This window comes from Physeter macrocephalus, unplaced genomic scaffold (genome assembly GCF_002837175.3).
Source record: "Physeter macrocephalus isolate SW-GA unplaced genomic scaffold, ASM283717v5 random_403, whole genome shotgun sequence".
Lineage (NCBI taxonomy): Eukaryota > Metazoa > Chordata > Mammalia > Artiodactyla > Physeteridae > Physeter > Physeter macrocephalus.
In genome coordinates this window covers 33,827-59,119 of record NW_021145689.1, presented here as the reverse complement: position 1 = coordinate 59,119, position 25,293 = coordinate 33,827, and the positions used below count along the sequence as shown (strand labels likewise).

General features: G+C 54.7%; 1 protein-coding gene across 1 annotated transcript in view; it reads right to left on the bottom strand.

Annotated features, from left to right (window-relative positions):
• The window catches only part of LOC102985633 (ankyrin repeat and BTB/POZ domain-containing protein 2), a gene marked incomplete at its 3' end in the record, with an annotated part of 44,313 nt that overhangs the window by 5,368 nt on the left and 13,652 nt on the right, over positions 1-25,293 (bottom strand). The window contains exons 3-11 of the mRNA XM_028485454.2: positions 11,968-12,120; positions 10,452-10,617; positions 7,492-7,581; positions 6,824-6,925; positions 4,713-4,809; positions 4,317-4,452; positions 2,274-2,503; positions 635-813; positions 88-193 (exon numbers count right to left, since the gene is read on the bottom strand). Coding sequence (XP_028341255.2) covers positions 88-193; positions 635-813; positions 2,274-2,503; positions 4,317-4,452; positions 4,713-4,809; positions 6,824-6,925; positions 7,492-7,581; positions 10,452-10,617; positions 11,968-12,120 — 1,259 coding nt within the window. The remainder of the gene's footprint in view (positions 1-87; positions 194-634; positions 814-2,273; positions 2,504-4,316; positions 4,453-4,712; positions 4,810-6,823; positions 6,926-7,491; positions 7,582-10,451; positions 10,618-11,967; positions 12,121-25,293) is intronic.

Genomic DNA, 25,293 nt, shown 5'->3' with positions numbered 1-25,293 from the left:
GGGAGGGGGAGGGGTAGGGGGGAGGGGGGGTAGGGGGGTAGGGAGGGAAGCCTGGCAAGCGCGGGTGGCCAGCGGGGAAGGCCTCACCTAGCCTGGCCGGCAGGGTCTTGCGGAGCTCGGGGATGCTGGGGATAGGGCTGCTGCCGTAGCAGTGCATGAAGATGGCAGCCAGCTGCTGGATGACAGAGTCGTTCTGTGGGGGGAGAGGCAGGGAGGGGCCATGAGCTCAACCCCCCATCCTGTGGCCGTCTGTTTACAGCTCCTGCTACATCGGGCCAACTTCAGAAGTCCAGGCCAGGATCAGAGCAGCCGCTGCCTTTTGTTCCTCCTGGACGTGGCCTGGTGAGGGAGGCCTGCCCCTTCAACACTGATTCCCCAAATCGCTCTTTTGGCCGGGCTCCAGCCCAGACAAATCCACGGCCTCTGCAGCCAGGCGGTGCGCGTTTGCGTGTGGGGTGGGCGTCCACCCGCGTGCGTGAAGGTGCCTGTGTCCATCTGTCCGTGGGAGGGGTTGTCCCTGTGTCAGTCTGCCTATGCGTCAGTCTCCGTGTCTGTCCCCGGGTCTGCTGGGGCGGCAGGCTCTGGAGCCTGGGTTCTCTGAGCTTGGGGCAGGCACCTGCCCGGAGACACTCACCTTGCTGGTCTTGAGGATGTCGAACATGAGCTGCAAGCCCTCGGTCACCAGCTCCTCGTTGTATTCCTCCTCCTTGATGGAGCTGAAATCCCGCAGGAGGCTCTGCACCACCGAGTACCGAGACTGTGAGAAGGACGTCCTCAGAGACTCGATCCAGACGTGCAGCTTCCAGGGGACGCCTGGGCCCGGGCAGGGGAAGGACAGGAGTCACCCCTGGGCAGAGCGCTCCCCGCGGGGGCCACCGAGCCCGCCTCCCGACGAGCCCCTTCCTGGCAGGCTCTCCTGTGATGTGCCAGTGTCTGCAGAGCAGGGGGCAGCCCCCAGCCCCCTCGGGGTAGCCAGTAAGCAAAGCTTCCGTTCACCCTGACGGGCCTCCCCTGAGAGATCAGAGGGCGCCCCAGGTTCCCGTCAGATGAGGTGGAGGAATGCCTCCGGACCAAGTGCAGGGAGCCCGAGCTCTGAAAATCCACAGTTCAGCCTGGGGACTTTCAAGCGCCATCCCAGCACCCACACTGGCCCCACTTCTTGTTGGGCCCTGGACTTACTTACTGGGGGAGGACCCATTATAATTACGAGGGGTAGCCCGGGAGAGCCGGATACCCGGAGGATATGCAGGCTGCTTGGGGACGCAGGGGCTCCCTGCCTGTCTAGAAGTCTGAAATCAACCCCGTCCTATCGCAGAGGCTTTTCCTAGTGCCCAGCTCACTGGTCTGTTTGTGCACATCCAGTGCCACGTAATTACTGTTCACCAGCTCCCTGGAGCGTATCGGCCGGGCCGCAGAGCAACTTACACCTACTTTGTAAAGATCACGACAAAAACTAGTGATGTTTCTGATAATTAGAGGGATTGCTTCTTACTCCCCCACCTCACCATGGATTAAAAAAGAACCGATGGCACTCCCTGCCCCCTACGACGACATACGTAACGTCAGCATCCCTGGTTGACTGACTGACTGCATGTAGGAGCCCATTTCACAGAGAAGAACACTGAGGCTGGCTTGCCACAGCAGGGCCATGTGGCCTCCTGCTGCCTTGGCCCAGCGCCGGGTGTTCGTGTGTCACGGCCCCCGGGAGAGTAACGATGCTGTCATCGTGCACTGAGTGCTGATGGTGAGCTGGCACTGGGCTCTGAGCTGCATGTGACGACACCACATTCGTAGAGGAGGATCATCGGCAACAGCGAACGTGGCAGGGCTAGGCTCTCACCCAAGTCTGTCTGTCTGACCAGCCTCCCGCGAGGGAAGGAGAAGTCGGCAGGCTTGCAGACCCAAGGAGGTGCGGAGGTTGGCTGAGGGACTGGAGAGCATCTAGTTGGCCAGAAATGTAGACCCCTAGAGCTACAGATGCTCCCAGAGCTACACATCCCGGGACTTAACCAGGGAGGTTGGGGGACCTGAGGGCACAGGGCTGGGGTGAGGCTCTTGAGACACATCCCCACGGAGGACTGTCTGAGGCTCAGGGCACCTCCTGTCCTGGCTGTCAGTCACCAGGCCTGGGGGAATTGAGCCCCACCCTACGCTCAGCTACCTGGCCCTCTCCTGGCCTGAGAAGCAGCAGAGCCTGTGTGCGCGTGTGTGTGCGTGCGCGCGCGTGTGTGCGTGTGCACGTGTGCGCGCACCCGTACGCCGCAAGGTCTCACCTAGTGCCCGCAGCTCCATGGTGATGTCCACGTAGCCGTGCTCCGCGCTGTAGTACATGGCCTCCTGGAGGGCCTTGGTGCGCGTCCGGCTCAGCCTCACGGGCCCCTCGCTGCCACTGCCCTGGCTCGACGCATCGCTTTCCTCCACGCCCTCAGCCAGGATCTCCTCCAGGGACAGCACGTCTGCTTTGGCCTGATGCGGCTGCGTCAGGAGCTTCCTCAGGACGTTCCTGTGGGTAAAGGGACGGAGGGTGATGCCTGAGGCTCCGGCCACGGACGGCGCCCGCCGAGCTGCCTTCTGGCACCCCGTGGTCCAGATGGGCAGCTACGGGGCCTCTGCGGGCACAAAGGGCTCACGGTCTTCCCCTCCCAGGCCGGCTGGGCCAGGGCTCCCGGCGACCCCATCCCTGGCCACCTGGGTGAGTAAGGGGAAGGTGCAGGAGACCTCTCCCTTCTGCCATCCATGTGGTGCCGAGAAGTCGTGGGCTTTGAGACCAAGCGGGTTCTGCCATCCTGTGTGATCTCGGATAGGTTGTTCTACCTCTCTGAGCCCTGACGGCTTTGTCGTCGGTAGGACAGGCCATCAGCACCACGCTCTCCCGCTTAACGTGAGGCCAATGTGATGACATCACATGCAGAGCCTGATACCTAGCAGTCCTCCTAACAGCAGCCAACTTTACACATGTAAAAGTGTCCGAAACATAGGACACGCTTATACTCATTTCTTCCTTTCCCTCCATTAATAAGAATGAAGTGGAGCTGCATTTTATACTGAATTCATTAATATACACAGATGTGTAGAACACTGGATGCTCGATGGAGCACATTCCCATGTACCGCTGCATTTAACCTGAGCGATCCCGTGAACCTCGCCATTCGCGGGCGATGACTACATCTTGCTCACGGTCACACTGAGCAGGATGAAGACTCAGACCCAGAGCTTCAAGCCCCAGGCTCGTTCTGTCCCAGCCTGTGGGCTGGGGCTCGGGCCAGGCTGTGGCAGGGCCAGGCCCACGGGTCACCTGGGGCTGAGCCTCCGCCCAGCGCCCCTGCCCACCCCTCCCCCACCCCTTCCCCTACTCTGTGATGGAGGCCCGGCAGGGACCCCCTCGAGGGACCTGGGTCATCCCGCTGTAGCTCTGCCAGTTCAGCAATTTAACAGAGCACCCAGTCTGGCGTGAGCCGGCACGTGACGGTGAGCGCCCACCGCGCCCACCCAAGGGAGCCCGTGTTCCAGAGAGAGAGTGGGAAGCCGATGATCAGAGGGGCAACTCCACGCGGGGTGAAGAGGCCACAGCGGGTGGGGGGAAAACGCGGGCGCTGGGCGGGGTAGAGAGGCCTGGAGGCCCGGCCCTGCGAGGTGGTGCCTGAGGGCAGGGCTGGTGGAGATGGGGGAGAGCGGGGGCGGGCGCTGAAGGCGGGGAGGAGAACCCCGCTAGGCAGCCGCCCGCAGCAAGGGCACAGTCTGCGCCTGAGAACAGGAAGCCGGCGTCCCGCCTGCCCGCTCTAACTTCTGCTCGCCCCTTCCCTGTCTCCCTCTAACCCGGAGCCGCCTAACGGCTCTGCTCTCACCCCTGCCCTCGCGCAGCCCCGGCCCCCGCAAAGCAGGGTCCACCATCTGCTCCTGGAGCGAGACGCAATCTCCTGCAGAGCCACCAGCGGCGTCTTCGTGGTGGAGCTGCCTGCCGTGCGGAAGCCTCTAGCGCCCCAGGCCGCTGCAGGCACCGGAGAAGCACCCCAGGCACGGTAAGGGATGGGGTCCTGGGTGGCTGCAGGGTGGACAGCCTTACGGGGGAATGGGAGGGCCTGCTCCAGTCCCACGTCTGCCAGGAACTGGCTGTAGGACCTCTAAGCAGCCCAGCGTCTCCGGGCCTCCAACATCTGGGGCCCCCGTGCTGCCTGAAGCCCTATCTTCTTGCGGCTGGTGTGCGCACAGCCACCCCCAGCCCCCACCTCTGGAGGGACCTCCAGGCCTAGCCCTTCGGCTCCTGAGAGCCTGCCTCATGCCCCACAGCACACGGGGCGGGAACCCCGGGCAGGTACCTGTGGCCGTGGGCGGCTGAGTGGCTGAAGCAGTTCATATCCTCGTGGAGGGAGGAGGCCATGCCGTCGGTCTCGAGCATGCTGAGGAGGGGGTCGGCACCCCGGCTGAGCAGCAAGCTGACCAGCTCGTAGTTCCCTGGAAGACAAGGTGGACCAAGGATGCTTCCGCCGCCCGCGTCACTGCCCCTCTGCTGGCCCTGCCTGGGCACTGAGTGTGGCAGAAACACTGACGACGGGGTGAAGGGGAGCCCCTGGGACCCAGGAAGAGGGGCTTCAAGGCTCGCCACAGGGATCTGCGTGCGCAGCTCAGCCAGGCTGGGTGACACCGTGGGGAGGAGCACGTGGGGCCGTGGGGCAGTAGGGGACCCTCACTGGGCAGGGCAGCGGTGTACCTACCGGCTGCAGAAGCCAGCTGCAGGGGTGTCTCCGCGTAGCTGTCCTCGCCACCGGTCACTGCCGAGCCCTCCACGTGGGCACCGGCGTCCAGCAGCAACTGCCAGGGCACAGGGAGGACACTTCAGCGTGGTAGGGAGTGTCTGGGGCATGTGCAGGGGAGGCTATGGGGAGGGACCTGTAGTTCCCTCCTGTGGCAGGTGACCAAGGACCGGCTCACCCGGGCGTCCAGGCAACCAGAATTTTAGAACTCCTGGTTACCTTCAGGGTTCTAAGTGCCTAGAATCTTCACCTCCACGCCTGCGGCCTTGGACCAAGCCCCTAAGCTATAGGGACCTCTGAGCTATTTCTCCCTTTCAAACATTTTCCTACAAACTGGCCGCAGTGATCTTTGTAAGAACTCACACAGATGAGCAGAAAAGAAGGCACCCCCCCTCAATCAGCCGGGGGAAACTGGGGCTCTGGAGGCAGCAGAGGTAGTGGGAACGGCAGAGCTGTTAGAGCGGAGTGCCAGTGCTGGCCACAGACCAGTGGGTGACCTGGGGCAGGTACCTCAACTCCCCAAACCTCAGTCTTCCTCATCTGGAAAATGCAAAAGAGGCCCGCCTTGCAGCCTTGCTGGGGATGAAGTGAAACGGTGCTCACCTCTCCATAGGGGCTCAATAACTAGTGGCTTTTAGGGTTCTCATCAGAGAGGTTCGGCGAGCTACCCAAGGCTGGGAAGTGCGGGGCTGGGGCGGAACCTCACTGCCTGGGACACCAGGCGGCCTCTCCCCATTCTAGCAAGGGCACGTCTTGCGGGGGACAGATGGGGCAGGGCTAACAGATACCAAGCAGTTCTAGCTGAGCCGGCTGGCTTTGCCTTGGGGCAGGGGTGGGTCTGCACCACTGAGAGAGAGGTGACTTGGCTCCATCTCACCTTTCCTGACCGGCTGGCTGCTCCGGAGGGAGCCGCCTTCCAACCCTCCCAAGTTTCCGGAGACCAAAGCCCCCTCAGAGCCCGTGCTCGGCCGGCTAAGGCAACGCTGCAGCCCCGTCACCTGGAGACCAGGTCCGAGGGGCCCAGGCTGACCTCTCAGCCTCCCCACAGCGTGGAGCATGGGGGCGGCTGTCAGTGGGAGGCTTCCGTCAGGCAGAAAGGGCACCGCTGCCTGAGCCAGTGCGCCAAGGTGGAAGAGGAAGAGGCCTGCCCGTCAGGGTGAAAATGGGCACCAGTCCAGGTAAGTCCAGGGCACAGCCCTGCAGGCCAGTCTGGGCTAGCATGGAACTCTGCTCAGGGCCTTAGGAGGACGCGCACCAAAAAGCAGGCAGGATGTGGCAGTCAGCCCACTGACCACCGTTTACTGCATCCCTCGTATAGGCCAGGCCTGGGTGCACAGCGATGAACAGGCCGGACATGACCCCTGCCCTCAAAGGCCCCGCAATCTAGCAGACAGCAAGGGTGTAATACGAACTCCCAGGAAGGAGTCTGGAATCCTGTGGGCCTGTGGCCTGAGGAGTGAAGGAGTCTGGGAGCCGAGTGGCAGCGTCACCATGCCCCATCCACAGCTTCCACTTCTAGGCCTGAACCCCCTCCTCACGCCAGCCACAGCTACTGGGACCAAGGTGGGCACAGTATGGCTTGGCTTGACAGGCGAGCTGTGCCAATCTGAGTCCTCTTTCAGGAACTGGGGAGCTGAGAGACTACGCCTGCTACCGGGGAGGGGCAGAACCAGAAGAACAGCATGATGTATTGAGCTGGCAGAACTCATGAGGGAGTAAAAACAGTTAAGGGTTGGAAAGATTACTGGAGGAGAGAAACGGAGCACACCTGCACAGATTCCAGATTCCAGCACGCCCCAGGACTCACCCACAGATGCAGAGACGCCAGGCAGGCCTGGTACTACTTGGGCCTGCGTCTTGCTCCCTAAAATTCTCACCTGTATCCTCACACTGAAGCCTGCTCCTGGAGGAAGACCAGGTGGGTCTTTGCTAACCAAGTGAGCGAGCGTTAACTAGCGCCTCTGGTGTCTCTGACTCCAGGCTGCTGCTCGCACAGGTAAGGCTGGGGCTACGCCTGGGGCTCAACCCACTCAGCAAGCTGGGGGCACGCTGCACACCTGGCAGGGGCTCACCTGGACCACAGAGATGTGTCCGTGCAGCACAGCAAATGTCAGTGAGGTCCAGTGCCGGCTGTCAGGGTGGATGGAGGGGTGCCTGGGAGAGTTGCTTGGAACCTGGAAAAATACCACAAATGATCAGTGTTTCCTAGGTCAGAGACATTCCTGGGCAGGTGACACAGGCGCCTGAGCTAAGGGGAGCCCTGCAGGGACGGTGACTAGGAGTCAACTCAAGAGCTTTCTACATTCGATTGGCAATGTCTGCCTGGAGTACCCTGTGGAAAAGGCTCAAAAGGATACTCAATTAGTGATGTCTGTCCTGGGCAGAGAGATGGCAGACAGGGAACACTTTATGCCTCAGAGGGAGGTAGAGCCAGAAGTATCTGGGGATGGTGGGGATGGCTGGGGATTAGGTTGATAAAATGGGAAAGGTGCTACAGTAACAGAATCGCGGCCATTCTCTCTGCTCGACTCCCCTCTGAGCTCACTTCCTCTCTGACAGAAAGTTCAAATCTTGAGGAAAAACCCTCTTTGCTAACTGTGATCTCTGTGCATCTTGTGTCTTCAGCCCTCTGAGACACGTCTAGTTGTCCAAAACATCACAGCCAGCATGGATGATGAAGACCTTGGGGTGTTCTCTTGCTGGGTTAGAAGCCCGGTGCAGCCCTTGGGGGCTTTCTCACCTGGATGTCCAAGTTTGCTCCAGCATCAATTAACATCTGGACCATCGCTTCATCCCCAGCAGCACAGGCATACATCAGCGGCGTCATACCCTACATGAACCAAAGGCAGATGCTAAACTGTCTGGAAACAGAACATGAGGACACGTGTTCCATAGGAGTCTGCCCCAGAAACCAGATCCAGGTCTTCCTGCTTGACCAGCTGCTCATACTGAACAATCCTGTGTCTTGTGCTGAACAAGACAACCTGCCCCTCCTAGGCCCACTGGACGTATGACACCTGAAGGATGAGGAGGGGACATTTCCATGAGCACTACAGTCGCCAGAAGGGCAAAGGGCACAGGCCCCATGGCCAGACTCCGGTGCAAAGGCTACTTCTGCTGTAAACTTTGTACAAGTTACTTGTACTCCTCTGTGCCTCAGTTTCTTTATCTTTAAAATGGGAATAACAACAGTATCTACCTCATTGCGTTGTAAAGAGTATGAGTTACCATGTATGAAGTGCTTAGTACAACTAACTAAGGATAAGCTAACTAATTAAAATAACACAACACCACTATCACTGCTACTACGTTACACTGCCACATCCAAACCCACCCCAGGCCCTGTGCTGGTAAATCACCGGGTGAAGTGACTTACATGCATCGTCTCCTTTAATGACCACACCATCCTTATTAGGGAGGTTCTGTCACTGTCCCCACTTCACAGATGAGGAGCAGAGAAGGGGATTAACTTGCTCAACAGTCACACAGTAAGTAAGAGGATGAACTCAGCTGCAACCCAGGTCTGGGTTCTCAGCTGCGAAGCTCTCCCCTGAGGCATCTCACGGAGGGTGGAGAGGTTGACTTTAACATCTTGTGCTGTGAGCAGTTCCGAGCTTTTCTGAAAGCTGAGGCCCAATCCCTCCCTGAGTTTAGGTGGGCGATTAACGGAGCTGCCTCCCTGGCGGGGAATCTCCTCTGTGGCCAGTAATAGCAAAGGCAGCGGTGGAAAGTGTTATTCCACAGCTGGATGCTGGCAAGCGTTTGTCTGGAGCCCCGCGATGTTACTTATTAGGTTATCTGTGTGTAGACAAGATCTCCTTACCTCATAAATCCTTGCCTAGTGCCCAGAGATAAAGAAATGGCCCGAGATTAATCACGGGTGAGAGGCCTTTTTACCCACAGATCATTCTGCAGACACTGAGGCTGAGGGAACAAACAGGACCGAACATTTAGAGAAAAGCCCACTGCCACCGAGAATCTGACTTTGTTTTATTCCCCTTGGCACATGCTTGACTTCTTTTTTCTCCACACATCTGTACACGATTCGGAGTGTAAACCAGGTTACCAGCCTTCCAAGGAGAAACTACTTTTTTTGTGTTGGCCCCTCCCCACTGCAGGTACCTAAAGAGGCTAAGTCAAAAGAGGCTGATTAACAGATTTCAGGGATGATCATCATCGTATCAACAACAAAAAACCAGACGAACCTTTATTGAGCATTTACTATGTGCCTGATGTGAAAGCCTCACGATAACCCTATGGGGCGGGTACTTTATTCCCACATATTAGAGGTGAGGGGACAGACTCAGAGGGGTGCTTGTCCAAGCTGCCACAGCTATGACAGGAGGACTAAACTCCAGGTCCGTCTGAGGCTAGTGTCCATGGGCTTCCCCACCGCACTGCTGGAGGAAGATGATGACCCCCCCAGGATGAAAGCCCCATAGCCTGCATTGACAGAGGCACCTCGGGGAGATCCCAGGACCCAGCCTGTCGCCTCCCTGAGCTCGGCTGCGGCATCCCTGTCCGAGCACGCGCCCAACTGTCCCGCCCCGATGCTCCTGCTCCTAGCATCTCCTTTCCCTGGAATGCCTTCCCCACTCCTCTCCATTGCATCCGATCACCCCTCACTCCAGCTTGGCTCAGGTCCCCCAGGAGGAAGCCTTCCCTGGCTGCTCAAGCCCGACCTGTCAAAGTCCACTCTGGCTTGGGTTCGCCGGGCGCCTCATCATGCTCTCTACCATGCTGTCATCTCATCTGAGAGGGCTATGTGACCCTTCAGCTGTCATTTAACTTCCCTCATGCTTCTGTGTGGGTTTCTAAACCCATATAGGAAATCCACTACCTATATATGGCAGAGCTCACAAAACTACATCAAATACACAAACTGCATCTTCCACAGCGGTGAAGAGCCTGGGGTTGGACCACTTGGGTTCTTCCAATCCCAGCTCTGCTCCTTACTAGTTGTGTGACCTCTGTACCTCAGTTTCCTTATCTCTAAAATGGGGATGATACCTACATCCTAGGGCTGTGGTCAAGATGAAATGAGTTACTCTGTGCAAAGTGCTTAGAACAATGCCTGGAACACAGACAGTGAGTGCTATATAAATGTTAGCTATTCACAGCAAAAACAAAAAACAAAGCAAGCCAAAAAACTCAAGTTAAGTTCTACCTAAAATTGTTAATTGCCTCCAACACTTCCGATCCCCTTTTCTGGCTTCATTTAACGCCTTAGCACTTTTCACTAACACACTCTGTATTTGTGTGTGTGTGTGTTTCTTAGTATCTGTCTCCTCTAATGTTAACTCGTGAAGGCAAGGATTTCTACAGGCCTGGAACATGGTGGGCACACAGGACGCTCCAAATACAAGTCTCGGTGATTCTGATCTAGAACTCGCTATCAAGCTGGCTCCTCTGGACTCCTTCCCAGCCCTGCACCCTATGGGGCAGCCTCCAGCCTTCCAGCGAGGGGGAAGCAGAATCCCTGTTACAAAGGATTTCCAACGGGTGTCAGGGAAGTCTCTGAGTTGACATTCTACCCGGATGGCAGGGCACGATTCAGGAAGCAGCCCACCTCTTGGAGCACAAAGCTGAGTGGGCGGGTCTCAGGTTTGGGACAGAAGGGACTGTGCCACCGGCTCCAGTGGTCACGAACCCCTGTGGACTCTGGTCCTGAGGCTGGCTGGCGGAGCGCTCAGAACGCACCTGGTCGTCCATGGTGTTCACCCCGTCGGGACCCAGGGCCTCGATCGCCTGGCTGATGAGGTCCGTCCTCCCGCAGTTGAGCATGCGGAAACCCAGGTCCTGGTTGAATTTTTCAGTAGCCGCTCGGGCATCCAGCCTCCGGAAGGAACTGAAACAGCATTCGGGTCTGCGCAGAAGAGACCGGGGTGTGTGAGCGTGGCTCTTCCTGCTAGGACATGGCCTCCCTATGAGAGGTGACACAACTGTGCTAGGCTGATGTGTGGTGTGAGGATGAGGTTGGCGGGGGAGGACTGGGAATCGCTGTCTAATCGGCAGTGACTGGCCTTGTCACGCTCGGTGACAGGAAGAGCACGTACGTCGGCTGTTCTACAAACACGTTAAAGACGTGCTCTGAGCTCTTGGGAGCTGTCAGTTGTCAGAGACAAAGTTCCCATCTAACATAATCTCTCAGGGGACTGTTCTGAGGAGGAAGAAGCTCCAGCTTTTTGGCCTTGGACCACAGCTCTTGGCTGTATAGTTTCTGCACAGAGAAGGGCGCACTCTCACTCTCTCAGTCATTGAGGCCAAGCTCCAGTTCTTGCCTCTCCATCCTCTCCCCTCAGCGCTTCCTGGTGAGGCCCCGAAGCACCAAAGAGACGGCAGAGAGTGGCCCAGACTCCCACTGCAGCCAAGACATCCTACCAAGGAGAGTCACAGATAAAACCTCCGTGTGCAGAGGGCACACCACAAGTTTCCAATAGGTGGCTTCAGCCTGGAGTCGTGATTAGGCCAAAGAGTAAAAAGTACATGCCACAGAATGAGGTCCTGGCATTTGCAATGGAGACAGAAGAAGACAAAAAAACAAAAAACAGCAAGGCTCTTCCAGGTCAAGCATGGCCAGAGGAACACTTCTCTGAAACAACTTCAGGAGGCCAGTCCAATACAAGAGAGGCACATTGGGAAGGTAACTAAGAGCCCAGGCTTGGGGCCATATGGGCCTGGGTTCAAATTCGGACATGGTCACGTTGCTAGCTGAGTATCTCTGGGCAAGTTACTGTTCCTCCTGACCCTCAGCTTCTCCATCCGAAACATGGGCATTAAAGCCCTTTCTTCTCTGAGGTTGTCACGAGGACTGAGAAAATGCACGTAAAAAGGAAGGGCTCAGAACCGGCCTGCACCTAGGAAGTGCTCCAGAAAATGGTGGTAACCCCAGGAAGGAGGGCCCACTTCTGCTGCATACCCCCAACTGGCCCGAAGAGTCAGACTGCGAAAGCTCTCCCACCCAAATCCAAATGGGAGTCTGCTCTGCGGGCCCGACCCGTGGCTGCAGAGGATGCATCCGAGAGCAGCCAAGGTCCAGAACACGTCAGTTCTAACAGGTGGGCTTGTGCAGAGAGCACCTTAGAGCAGCTCGAACGAACCGGCTGCAGCCCCCGCCTGCTGCCCCCTCCCGATCCAGGAGGAGGAGGGAGCAGAGGGCTTACCGGGGGCTGGGCATGGAGACGCGCCCCCTCCACCCGCCTCCCTGGGTCCGTACTTGAGCTGCCGGGGCTCACAGTCCAGGCCGGGCAGCAGCAGCCGGGCCGCCTGCCGGATGTCGCCGCTGTCCACGGTGAGGCTGCGGTGGTGCTCCGCGTAGGTGATGGCCACACGCATCCACTCCATCAGCGGCGGCAGCAGCATGAAGGGCCTGGGAGGCAGCAGAGAGAGGGGGTCAGGCCTGGGCGGGCTGCTCCCTGAAGCACAGAAGGGGACCCCCTTCAGCACCCACTCTCAGGACAGCCGCGGAGGCTGGGTCCCCTGTAGCCTTCCGGCTGTGGGAGGTGGAGGGGGCCTGACTCTTCTCCTCACGGAGAGCGCGATCTGCCCCATTCTACAGAAACTCCGTCAGGACTCGGAAGGAATCCCTGCCACGGGCCACGAGCATAGCCTGAGGGCCTTAGGTGGCCCATCAAGGAAGGGGTTTGCCAGCATGTGGAACTGGGGACTCCTGTCCCCTCCACAGAATTCAGACGGGGTCTCCCTCTCTGCAGAGGGGAGAGGATGCCTGCCTTCTGGGTGCTGGGGTGCAGAGGAAAGAGTTGAACAGACCCAGGCTCCAAACCCAGCTGCGCCGTCAGCAGCTGTGCCCCTTCATCACCACAGACAGCACCCCGAGGCTGCTTCCTTCTTCACTTGTGAGACGGGGCAGTCCCCACGTCTCAGGATCATCGTGAGGCCACATGAGACGACACATGGCACACTACCTGTGTGTGGTTGACAGACACTCCCTCCTCAACTGACCCCCGGGCTGAGGTGGGCCTATGTCGCTTCCTGTGGCAGGCAGGGTGGCCCCAGGCTGGCGCCAGAGGTCCTCCAGGGAGGACCGGTCCCAGGACCTATGTCACACCCAGAACCCAGGCCCACGGTGTGGGGCAGCTAGGAGGAGGCAGGGAGAGGCGGTTGGTTCAGCAAGGCCTCTGAGCTACAAACTCAGGCGGCACCGGTCACAGGCGTTCTGGGTGCCAGCAGGGGGCACCATTCACAGGACAGTGACTAGTGCCCCCTGGTGCTGAGCAATACCATGGTCCTGCCACTCAGGGCCGGTCCCTCCCCGCCCCAGGCCCTACCCCACCCCACCAAGCTTGACTCCTGTCCGCCGCCCATTCTGGCCCATCTCCCACGGTGAAGACCTCGGAAGACCACTCCGTAGCCCAGCAGACCCCATGCTGTGGAGGGGCCCCGACAGCCGGTCTTGGCTTCATGCCTACCGCCCCCCATGCCCCCTCCACACCCCACTTCATCTGATACCTTGGGATCCTTGTGCGTTAGGCCCTTGCTGTCGCCATCTTTCCCCTAGACACGCAGAGAGGTACTCTGTACAGGAAGACGACTTCCATCCTCTCCTCTCAGCTCCTGAGTAAATCCACTGCAGGGAATCACCTAAAGATGCCTTCACATGACTGATCTCAGATCTCAAAAGCTTAGGTCACCTTCAAAGTTTGCAAAGCTTCTCTTCTTGAGGGCAAAGGATGCTTTCATTTATTTATTTATTTATTTATTTATTTAAAAAGATAATCAGATGGGATTCTTGAAAGTGGTTCATTTGGAAATCATTTTGATGTCCTGGTTCTGTCATTTCTGAAAATATTTCTAGGTTTGAGTCATTTCACTGGTGCACTGAGTGTACCAATCGCTATGGTGACAAGGTGGCCACAGGCTGGGAAAGCCTTGTAGCCTTGGTCTTCAAGGATGCCCAGAACCTCACTCAACTTACTTTCCAAGCCTGGCTCACACCTTTCATCAGGACACAGCTGACCATCAGGCATTCGTGGTTCTCAAGCCCACCCTGCCCGTTCCCACCTCCTCACAAGAACGAACCAGCTCTCACCTCTGCCCATCCAGATCCTATTTATCCTTCAAGGCTTAGTTCCAATGCCACTTCTTTCTAGAAGCCTTCCCACATCCCTTTTCCAAAGAAAATAATCTCTTCCTTCTCCAAGATCCCTTAGAATTCTATTCCAGAATGAATGCATCTCATCTTCCTGGCTAGATTATTCCTCTTCAGGACAAGAACGATGCCTTCATCATCTCTGGTTCTCTAAAATATACCCAGCACAGGTCCTAGACACAACAGATCCTCAATAAACCGAATGACTGCAAGGATGGCTAAGCATCAGGAACGTGGCATGATGCATCCAAGTTATCAGTTCTGGACCAAGTCCCGTTTCTGCCCAGAAAAGAATGGCATATACTTTCCAGAGTCACAGCGTGGACTTGTTAGAGTGGGAAGCCAGGACCCTACGGGGGGGAGCTTGTAGAATCCAGGAAGGAACAACAATCCCTTTGTGAATTACTCCTGTTCCCAAGATCTTCTTTAATTGTGAATGTCCATTTGAATTCCCCCCAAATGTTATTTTGGAATTTTACAATTCTTACCCTCCAATGCTACAAGGCAAGCTCAGAGACATACTTCTACATGTCAGTCCTTCTGATCCAAGGGGAAGGTTTTATCTAAACCACCAGCATTGGAGACTGAAGGGTAAACAAAAAGACAGTTCGCAGATTTGTCAGGCTTTCTTCCCTATTGTGGCCAAAGGCCAAGACAAAGAGCCAAGTGTGGCCACGAACGCTCTAAGCAGCATCCCCCAGCTGCACTACAGGAAATCCAAGAGGGAACTCAGGAAACCATGAAGTCTAATCAGATGGTGTCATGATTCATTCTCCCCACCTTGTGCCTCTTATAACTCGGCACATGAAAAGACGCAGTGTTGATAACAGGTGGGCAGATACTGGGGATTGGTTCATTCGGCCTCCAATTTACCATCTTAGCTGAAGACGTGGAAAATTGAAAACTACATTTCCCAGACTTCTTTGCAAATTAGGCTTCACCATTAAGACGCAGCTGCAGGAGATCTGGTAAACGGATGTGAGGCGGAGGCCACCTTTGTGTCCCCTTTGCTTGTTTCTGCTAGCAAGCCAACTCATAAAACATGAGGGATTTTTTTCCCCCTACAGAGCATTCCGGTGTCCATTTCCCAACTTCCTGAGTGCTCCAGAGGCAGCAGTACTGCTATTGAAGGCAATGGCAGAAACTTCTTGACTCCAGCTTCAATCCTGGATTGCGGTTCCCAGGGTTATCTCAGAGGGAGTAGCCACCCTGATAGCAAGTTTTGTATTGTCTGTGGAGTCATTCCTGGAGGTTCAGCCTTGAACCTGCTCCTTGAGTCCTTCCAACGATTCTTTTGGCACCTAATTCCCTGCATTAAATCCCTTCCTGTTCAAAACACCTAAGGTGTTTTCTGTTTCCTGAATTGCACACTGATTAATATTCTCAACATACAAAAATCCTTCAGGGTTAAAATTGCCACTCTGCCTCTGGGGTGGTGGCTGGTGCCCACCTGTCCACAAACAAGGCCATTGCAGCCCCCCAAATGACCCCTTCAGGCCTTTCTCCTTGGTCTACCCACCTCCCTGACCTGTGGCCCATAGGAAGGTAAAATGACAAGCAATTCATGGACTTTCTCAGTAACATCCTTCCCTTGGCCTGTGGGTTCCAGGTTACTATTTCCTTTCTGGTAATTTCATCTCGCCCACTGGGCATGCTGAGAAACTGGCCTGCATTACTGGACATTCTGGAAAATCCCTATAAAAACTCCCATCTGTACTGGCCATGGCTGCATCCTAACTGTGGAGTGAAAAGGCTCTAGAGGAGCAAAGCTGGGAATGACTGAGTATCCGTCATCCCCAGGGTCTCTCTGCTTGGTTCCCTCCCAGAGAAAAAAGCCTGTTTCCCTCTTCTTGCCTTTTCCCTAGGCTGAGTATGGCTTCAAGCCACTGACTTTCCCCTTTGCTGGGTCTGGCACCACAGAATAGCTGTTCTCAAGCACTTTGGCCTCAGGATCCCCTTTGTACTCTTAAAAATTACTGAGGCCCCCAAAGAGCTTCTATTTATGTGTATCGTTCTAGCGCTAATTATTGTATCAGAAATTAAAACAGAGAACTTCAAACATCTGAATACACAAACTCATATCCCGTCAGCCATCAGAGTGATACTATGCTCACATGTTACACAGCTTCTGGAAAACTCCCTGGAAACTTGTGAGAAAATGAGTGAAAAGGCAAATAACACCTTATTATTGTGAATATAATTTTGACCCTGTGGACTCCTGAGAAGTCTCATTGAGAACCACTGCCTTAGACAAATGTAGTCGATCCCTAAGGCAAGGCTGCTCTCAGGCGTGGGGCTGGGATTCTGTCCCAGTCCAGCCAATTCTAGAATGGTGTGTGCTTTATATGCATGCTCCCGGCCTAAGGATCTGAGGATCCCACACTGAATCCGCACTGGGAGACAGCCCTAGTTTTAGGAAGCAACTGAACTGGCTCTGTAACCTTGGGCAGATCATTACCTTCTTTGGGCCTGTTTTTCTTTTAAAGATGGCGTTAAGTCAGTGGTTTCTAGACATTTTCCATCATGAGAAACCCTTTTGCCGTTATTTCACAGCCTCCACATTGCAATAGCTGTACCTACTATACAGAGGTCAAGAGCATAGGCTCTGGTGGGAGACTGCCCTAGGCTGCAATCCATTGCACTCTCAATGAATTAAAGTGTGATCCTGTGCAAGTTTTTATCTCCCTTAGCCTCAGTTGCCCCGTCAGCAAAATGGGTATAAATAACAGGACCACCTCACAAGATGTTCAGAAGTATGTACATAAAGGGCTTAGCACAGCATTTGGCACGTGGTAAGTTCTTGGTAAAGGTTAACTATTACTACCATTTTAGTGTCTGTTGATAGAGAAAATACATAATAGCAGAAAAGGCTATAGGAATCTGGTCCTATTAAATGCCTCAGCTCCAGCCTTCTTCAAGTCCAGCCAATTCCCTCTCCACAACCCCCAACCCTCCAGCAAGTATAAACATGTAAAGCCTGCAAAAGCCTGCCAGCGAGCTGCCCACCACCCACTCATAAAACAGAGCAACAAACACCCCACTATGTGGAGTGTGATCTGGAGACCGTTTCTGGCAGCGCAGGCCCTCGGCCTTGGCTGTCACGAACCTTGAACAGGAGAAGGGACGACGACAACACAGACCCAGGGGCCGTGGGGTCAGAAACAAGCGATCTGGTGACGGGGTGCGCACGGGATGACTGTGAGGGACCTGCCGCCCCTAAGTGCCGTTGGCGGCCTAACCAACCTCAGAAACACCACACACACACGCACGCACGCACGCGCGCGCGCGCGCGCGCGCAAGTGCAAGCGCATCCGCATCCGGTCAGGCTGCTACAGTGGCAAACAAAGCCACTTAAAAGGATCACCGACTGGGAGCATTTGTCTTTGTGTGCATAAAATAGCAACTAATGTCACGTGGGGGAGGTGTAAAATACACCAAAGAAAGCGGGTCTTTAACAGGAAGGGGGGTGAAGAGGGGGAAACAGAGACCCGGGGAGGCCGAGCGTCTCACCCAAGGTCACAGAGCCCTTCAGCAGCAACAGGGGGCCCAGCCCCATGTGTCATGACTCAGTTTCTCTTCCTCTCTCTTTAAATTAATCACACAGAGGAGCCCGACAATATCAAGCTAATGGGCTCACAAGGCCCTTCAATAGGACCAGGACTGCAAAAGCCATTTTTCTCTGTTAAAAAAATGAAAGAGAATAAACTTCTTAAGGCCTTGGTTTTAAGAGGTCCCTGCAGCCTGGGGGAGAAAAACCCAAAAACCTCTGCCCCACTCAGCAAGCATATGATTTATTGGGATTATAGTCCTATAAGCAGTGTCTTAACAACAGGAAACAGGAAACGCCTCCAATTTCCAGCTCAAAGCAGGCCCTGTTCTTCCTTGAGGTGGGCAGGGGCCTTGGGGAGAGAGTCAGGTTAGTAGATGGGGCACAAGCCTGGAACTGGGGGCCCAGGCATGAGAAGGCCTTGTGCCTCTCTCCCCAGCTGGCAGGCCAAGTCTGGGGCCAGCAGGTATGTCCCCTCTGCGCCCACCCACGAGGACTGGGTTCAAATACTCAGGCGGGCAGATCTGGGAGGTGCCCACTGGCTGGGCAGGGCCTCGAGACCCGGCCTGAGCTCAGCCCTGGGAAACCGGGCTGTGGTTTCTTAACTTCCACCGTTGGCTGGGAGGACACAGGACTCTGGGGCACAGGCCTGGCTGGGAGGGTCTGGGGAGGCCCATGATGCCTTAGAGCCCACCCTGCCTGTGAGCACCCTTAGTCTAGGAAAGGAATCTCACAGGGACCAGCTACACAGCTGCAGGTGATGGTCAAGGGAGGGGGTAGCCAGAATGTCTCCCACCCTCAGCCCTAAATTCTTGCACTGACTGCCCCACCTTCAGTGGGAACCACTGCTGAGCACTGGCGTTGAATGGGGTGACCTTCCCCCCGAATCCATCCTTTTCACGGACCTGGCTGGGAAGCACGCCGCTTCCACGCCCTACCCTACTGTGCCTCCTGGGCTGGGAGCTGGCAAGTGGCACCGTCAGGAACCTGAGGAGATGCCAAGCTTTCCCCCAGTCAAGTGACAGCTCTTCAAGCAGAGACTGCTCTAGGAAGGTCAAGGTCGGCTCTGCTCTGCCAGCTCTGAGGCCCTCACCACAGGTCCCCCAAGATTTCTGGAGGGCCACGGTGGCCGAACACCAAGCCAAAACATCCATGGAGAATGAAACCAACATTTTCCCAAATGAAGTCAGATTCCAGTCCCAGTACAAAGGAAGCGATTCTAGTCTGGTTCACATCTTGGACTAATTATTTTTCTAGAACTGCTTGGTAAACCAGAATGGTTTGGCTCAGCTTGGAGTCAGAGCCGGGCAGGCATCTCTCTTCTGACCCCGGGGCCTATCTCTGGCAGCTCCGCTGCCTCAGACCCTGTAGCTGACCCCTGGCAGAATCTCCACATGGGGTCAAGTGACTTCTGTTAGAGGCAGGGCTTAGGACTTTCTTCTGGGAAATACACTTTTCTTATTAAAACCCATCTGGTACAGATTAGAGGCACTAGAAAAACCTCCAGTTGCTCAGATATGCATATGGATATAAATTTAGATTACAACCAAGTCAGGATTAGCTGTGAACGATTTCCCTGCCTCTTCCCAATGGCTGTCCGTCAGGGAACCTAAACGTGAGCTGTGGGATGGGAGGCCAATTGGGTAACAATCGGGGCATCCAGGAATAACTGGAAAACACAAACAACTAACGTGTACAGAGCATTTGCTAAACACGTGGCATTGTCTTAAGCCCTTTAAATCTACTGACTTATTTCATCCTCATATCTACTTTATGAAACAGGTACTATTACTATCCCCATTGTACGCATGGAGAAACTGAGGGCTGGAGAGGTAAAGTAACTTGCTCCAGGTCACGCACCTAGTAAGTGGCAGAGCTAGGATGTGGTCCCAGGCAGGGTACCCCCCATGTCCAAGCTCCCAAATAGTGTACTCCACTGCCACTTAGCTTAGTAAGTTGGCCCTGGCTTTCCATTTTTCTGGACCCGGACATCTTGGGGATGAAGAGCATTAGGCATAGTTAACCACGTAGTCTGTCATCCAAGCTGGATCACTTCTGAGAGGGAAAAGGAGTGTTATTGCCAACAACACTGGGACAGCAGGCATACATGAGAAGGGTCTCAGGCAAACACAAACACCCGGTCACCCTGGCATTAGGCACTGGGGTAAGGCACCTTGCCTGGCTCGTGGGTCTCCTCCAGGCAGTGGGAGGCCCTCTCTGCCCACCCGCCCTGAAGCCTGGTCCCCATTTTGCCCTCAGCACTGCACCCTCACAGCACTTAGCCCATTTGGTATCATTTCATTTGTCCGCATTCTTTTTGTCTGCTTTCCCCTCAGGCTATAATTTCTCGGAAGGCAGAGACTGTTTTACTTACCGATGCTGCCCATCCCTCAGCACAGAGGCCCATGTTAGAAACTCAACCTTTGAATTCAGAAATGCATAGCCCAGGGAATTCCCTGGCGGTCCAGTGGTTAGGGCTCCACGCTCTCACTGCCGAGGGCCTGGGTTCAATCCCTGGTTGGGGAACTAAGATCCTGCAAGCCGCGCGGTATGGCCAAAAAACAAAAAAAAAGAACAGAAATGCACAGAACGTTTCTCACTCCTAGAGGCAAAGCCCTCTGGCTGCTAACATGTTCTCAGGGGTCCGCTCTTACTCCAGAACTCTCTGCAGGGCTCCCGAGCTCTAAGTCAGGCAGATGAGCTCCTGAAATGGGGAAGTGCTTCGTCTTCCATTCTTGGAGGCCTGGACTGGCTTGGGTATTAACAAATGGTTCTCTTCAGAAAAAAAGAAAATATTTCCCTGATAAAAAGCTAAGCATTCCGCAGGAGAATTTTCTACCCAGGAACAGCTTCCTGGGGGAGCTCAGCTGACTGGGGCTAAGGTGGTTTCTGGGAGGGCAGCTAGGATGGCACGTGGAGCCGTCTCAGGGAGGGGACGGCAGGTGTGGTTCGGCCGATGTCCATGTGGCCTTGAGCCGCGACGGAGGGGACACAGCCATCTATCTTTGGTAACTGGTCCTGACTCCAGGGTGGCCTCTTATGTGGGTGGGACGGTACAGATTTCACTGGAGACTGCATGCGGGCACCACCCCTCCACCCTCTCCCCTACAGCAGGGAGGGCTCTGAGGTGCTGCAAGGGCCAGGGCATCTATCTGGCCCATTTCTCAGGCCAAGGCTCCCCTGCGTGGTGGCCTGGCCGGCAGGCGGTCTGACTGGCAGGCAGCTAGCAAAGCAGGTCAGAGTATCGCTGCTTCCCACACAACTGGAATGGAGCGGGGTGAAAGCAGGCCTCCCTCTCTCCGCTTGGCTGGGGTGTGGCTCCCTTGGCCTCCCGGCTGCACCTTACCTTCGGGGCTCACTGCTGCATGAAGACGCAAGAGACTCAGAATCACCCAGGCCCGGCATCTGTGATGACTGACAAGAGACCACAGCTCTTTCACCCTATGGAAGCCAGACAGTCAAGGGCCTCCAACCTGTTCAAACACACGCCCCTTCTTTTGAACACACGCTTTCAGAATCATGGTGAGGGCACTGCCACCACCGATTGGCCTCTGCCAACAAGTCAGCTTGGGAGGACCCTACGGCTTAGCTCTCCTGCTCCACTGACCCAACAGGCAGCTGCTGGGCAGTGGGCCAGGGGTGGGGTCATTTATTTAGAGTCTCTGAATAGGTGTTCCTGTCCGGATTCAGCTGAGTATTGTCACACAGCACCCGCCTTCCCCACCCCCCCACCACAGTCTAAGGCAGAAAGGTGACCCATTCACACTGTCAGGTAAAGAGTTTCCAGAAACTTCCAGGAGGAGGTAGAGGCACGGGGCTCTTGAGGCCTGGCAGAGATGCACGTGTGCAAGGGGGAGATTCCCGACTGGCAGCTAGTGGCTTTGACCTGAGCTGGAGACGGCGGTTCACTCTAACCCAGCCAGAGGAAAAGGCTCCCAGCACTTGACCCTGCTTTCTGCACCCACGGCCCAACTGCAGCCTCAGGGGAGATGCTGGCAATGGCTTCTGAGCAGCAAAACCACATTGCTAAGATTTGCTGAGGGCCTACTACGTGCCAGGTAAGCAAGAGGCCAATCTGAAAACATTACCCTCTAACACAGCCACCCTGCAAGGGTGTTTTACAAATGTGGAAACCAAGGCTTTGAGAGGTTTGGACACACGTCCAAGGTCACAGAGCTAGCCAATGGCGATCTGTCTGGCTCTAAAAAGAGAGATTCCGAGGTCCTTCCTGGGACCAAACTGCCATACGCAAAGTGCTCTGAGCCTGCTGGCTGGTGGAGAACTGGAAGGCAGAGCATGAAGGAGAAGAGTCGCCCCAGTGCACCCACTGCGCCATTCTGCCCAACTCCAGCCTCCGCGCCCATAGCCTCATCAGTCCTGAAGGCAGCAGGGAACGGGGTGCTGGGCTGGGCCCCAAAGGGACACTCCGGACCCCTTAAGAGCTTTCTTCCCCCAAATCTCAAATATTAAAGCAGCAAAGGAAGCGGCTGTCAGAGGCAGTTGGTCTTGAGGGAGGAGGGAAATCTGGGGAGCCGGCTGGCAGGCAAGTAGGAGCAGGCCAGAAACCAGCCCAGCTGGACTCCAGACATCGCCCGAGCTCCTATCCTGGCCCATCCCCGGCGTCTGCAAAGTCCACAGCTCAGCCTAGGAAGCCACCTTCTGTAAGAAAGCAAACTCCATTCCCTTGAGTTGGGACTTCCCAGCAAGCACCCAGGTGCCCTCTGGGAGACAAAGGGCATTGTGGTGGCCCGGTGACAAAAACACCCCTGGGGCTGGCAGTTCCCAGTCTTCTTCTTCTCTGTGGGGACCGGGTGGGCGCAACAATGGGACAGGAAATCACACGCAACAGGCAGCCCCGGGGGCATTTGTCAACAGCTGGGTCGGGATCCTGTTCTTTCTCCAGCCCCTCTTATCTGGCACTGCCACTTCCTTTGTCTGTCCCCCATCCCTGGCTCACTCCTTCTCGGACGCTGGACAGATGCCCACCCTCGCTGGCCACCCAGGGCCAGCTAACTCAAGCCTGTGGAGGAAGAGGCCCTGAGTAGTTGAGAGCGAGCCGCCCAAGTCACACTGGGCAGGAGGTGCTGATGGAGACGGGTCCCAGGGTCTTTCTCTCTCCCCCGGGAGGCGGGAGGGAGGTCTCACCCCGCTCCGCTGACACTGTGAATTCACTGCATTCTTATCGTTGGACCTCCCTGCCCGAGCTCAGATTTGCCTCTTCCTAGCTGTGACCTTGGGTGCCCCTCTTACCCTCTCTCAAGGCCTCAGTCTGCTCTTCTGTAAATGGGAGTGGAAACGGCTTCCTCTGAGAGCTTGTGAAGATCTGCTAGAGAGTGGTGTGTTTAAAGTGCTTTATAAACTGTAAAGATTTGTCCAGATGCTTCTAACCCATGTAAATATAAATCAGGTCATATCACTCCCATGCTTAACACTCAACGATGGCAGCCCGTCTTGTGCAGGCACTGTGGCCAAACCAGCAAGTGAGGGGCCAGGGGCACGACTACACCACTAAATTCAGAGTGCTTGACTTGCTGCTCGGTCTTTGAACCAACGGGTGGATGAAATCCAGTTTTTAGGGTTCTTTGAGATTCTCGGGTGGTGGGTTGCGATAAATCCGAAGTCTGTACATATCTCTGTTCAAAACTGTCTTCACTGCATTAAACCTTTGGACCATCTGGTCTACCTCATCTTCTCTGTCATTTGCCTGGTTCCCTGGCTACAGTCAGGGGTGGGTTAAGAGGGAATTAAGGGCAGCGGCTGAAGGAGGTATATATGAGAGGCAAAGAAAACATGCAGTTTGAGTAGATGTGATTTTTAAATTCACCATTGTTTTGGGTTATTTATGCATTAAACATGATTTAGTTATTTGAGTCCCTCCACAGGTTTATGAAAACAGTAATTATACTGATAATCGCAGCCATCACATATGAAGAGCTTACTCTGTGCTAAGTCCTTTCAATGGATTACCTCATTTGATCCCTACAAAACCTATGTAAGTGGATCAAGCCATTTTCCATTAAAAGCTGGGGAAACTGAGGCCTGAGAAATTAACTTGCCCATAGTTACACAGCTAGTAAACGAGAGAGCAGAGACCCCACAGATGGTCTTTCTGACTCCCAAAGTCCAACCTTTAGGCTCTATAGCCTATTTCACTAACCAAACAAAATATTTAACTGCCTACTCTGTGCCAGGGAATGTTCGATGTGCTGGAGTCACAGTGGTAACACCGGACCCTCAGGGCCTACCTTCTAGAGGGGTGAGGAGGTGGCAGAAAAGGAAGTAAAGGAAGTAAACAAATTCACAGACAAGGTAACTTCAGACAGAGGAGGGTGCCCGGAAGAAAATAAAAAGCAGATAAGAGGATGGAGAATGACTGGGGGTAGGAGGGACAGCTCTCTGTGTGTACTGCAGACCACAGACGAGTCACTTCAGAGGTCACTGGATGCACCAGCCTGGGAAACACATGGAAACAAGTACTTAATTCACCCGATAGCTATTTTTATTTCTTTTGCTTCCATTTTGGGTAAGCAGATGGAAATTCAATGCACAAAAGGGGGGAGTGGAAAGAGAGGAAAGAGCTTAACATTGCAAATCTTCTTGAAATGGTATTTAAGGGAACCACAAGTCAGGAGCATAAAGCCACCAGTGCCATCATCTCTATTATTTGATAAGAAAACACTTTCGCAAGCCGAGCAAAAGATTAACGAGCCCACTTCTTCAGACTGAACGCGGGCGCCTCGCATTTATGTAAAGTGCTCATCTGAGGGGAAACATCCCCCTCCTGCATCTGGACTGGAACAAAGAGAGGCCTCTCTTTGCTGTGTACTTCATGTGTGTTGGGGGCCCTGCCCCAGAACTTGGGGGGCCCCCAGGAAGTAGGCACTGCTTAGATCTTCACTCTACACAGGAGGAAACTGTGGCTTGGAAGGTAAGGAGACATGTTCAGATCACACAGCTGGAGGAGGCGGCGCTGGTTTGACCCTCACGCACAGGCACCTCTAAGGATGCAGGTCTCCACAGGAAAACCACTCAAGCGCCACCTAGGAGCATTTGCCTAGATAAACAACAACCACTGATGATTTAAAAAAAAAAACAAACCGCAACCTATTCTGTGTTTTAAAAATGTACATGAAATGTAGATTTCATGACATATTTCATATGTCATGAAATATGCACTTTGAAGCGACAAAATCCCTCTGCGACTTCTGCTGCCAATGTCACCCCACCTGTCCCAGTGTCCTGTGGCTGTTCTTTAAGGCCCAGTTAAAACCCCAGTCTGTTCTGATACTACCTCCCCAAAGACTCCAGTCTTCTCCAAGATCCTCTGGGCTATGAGGACGAGGATAAAGATGAAGAAGATGATGACTGACACATACTGGGCGCCAGGCACTGTGCTTTGCGTATATTAACTCAATCCCCATGACACCCCTATGAGGTCGGCACTGTTAGTCCTGTGTTAAGAAGAAACCGAGGCACAGAGGCTAAACGACCGAGGCCACCAGCTTGTACACGGCAGAGCTGGGATTGAATCCCAGCCGGTATCAGGCCCTGGGGGCTGACCTAATGCAGTATCATACAACCAAGCTTCTTCTTACGTTGTCTGGTGGTCTGTGCTCATTTTTCCCCTCTGTCTTGTTTTTGCCTCTCTTATTAGGCAGGAGACTCAACCACATACGGCACTCCATAATTCCCTTATATCCCTTCCCGGCTGATCAACAGAAGTACAGCGAGAAATGTGAGTTAATTAGTGAAGCACTTAAGATGGTATCTGTCACTTAATATGTGCTCTATAATGCTAGCTATAATTAGCAGGAGTGTTTGTAAGCAGGAGTAACATTAGGAGTTGCATTATTAACTATTATTATTGGTAGTGGCACTGGTTATAT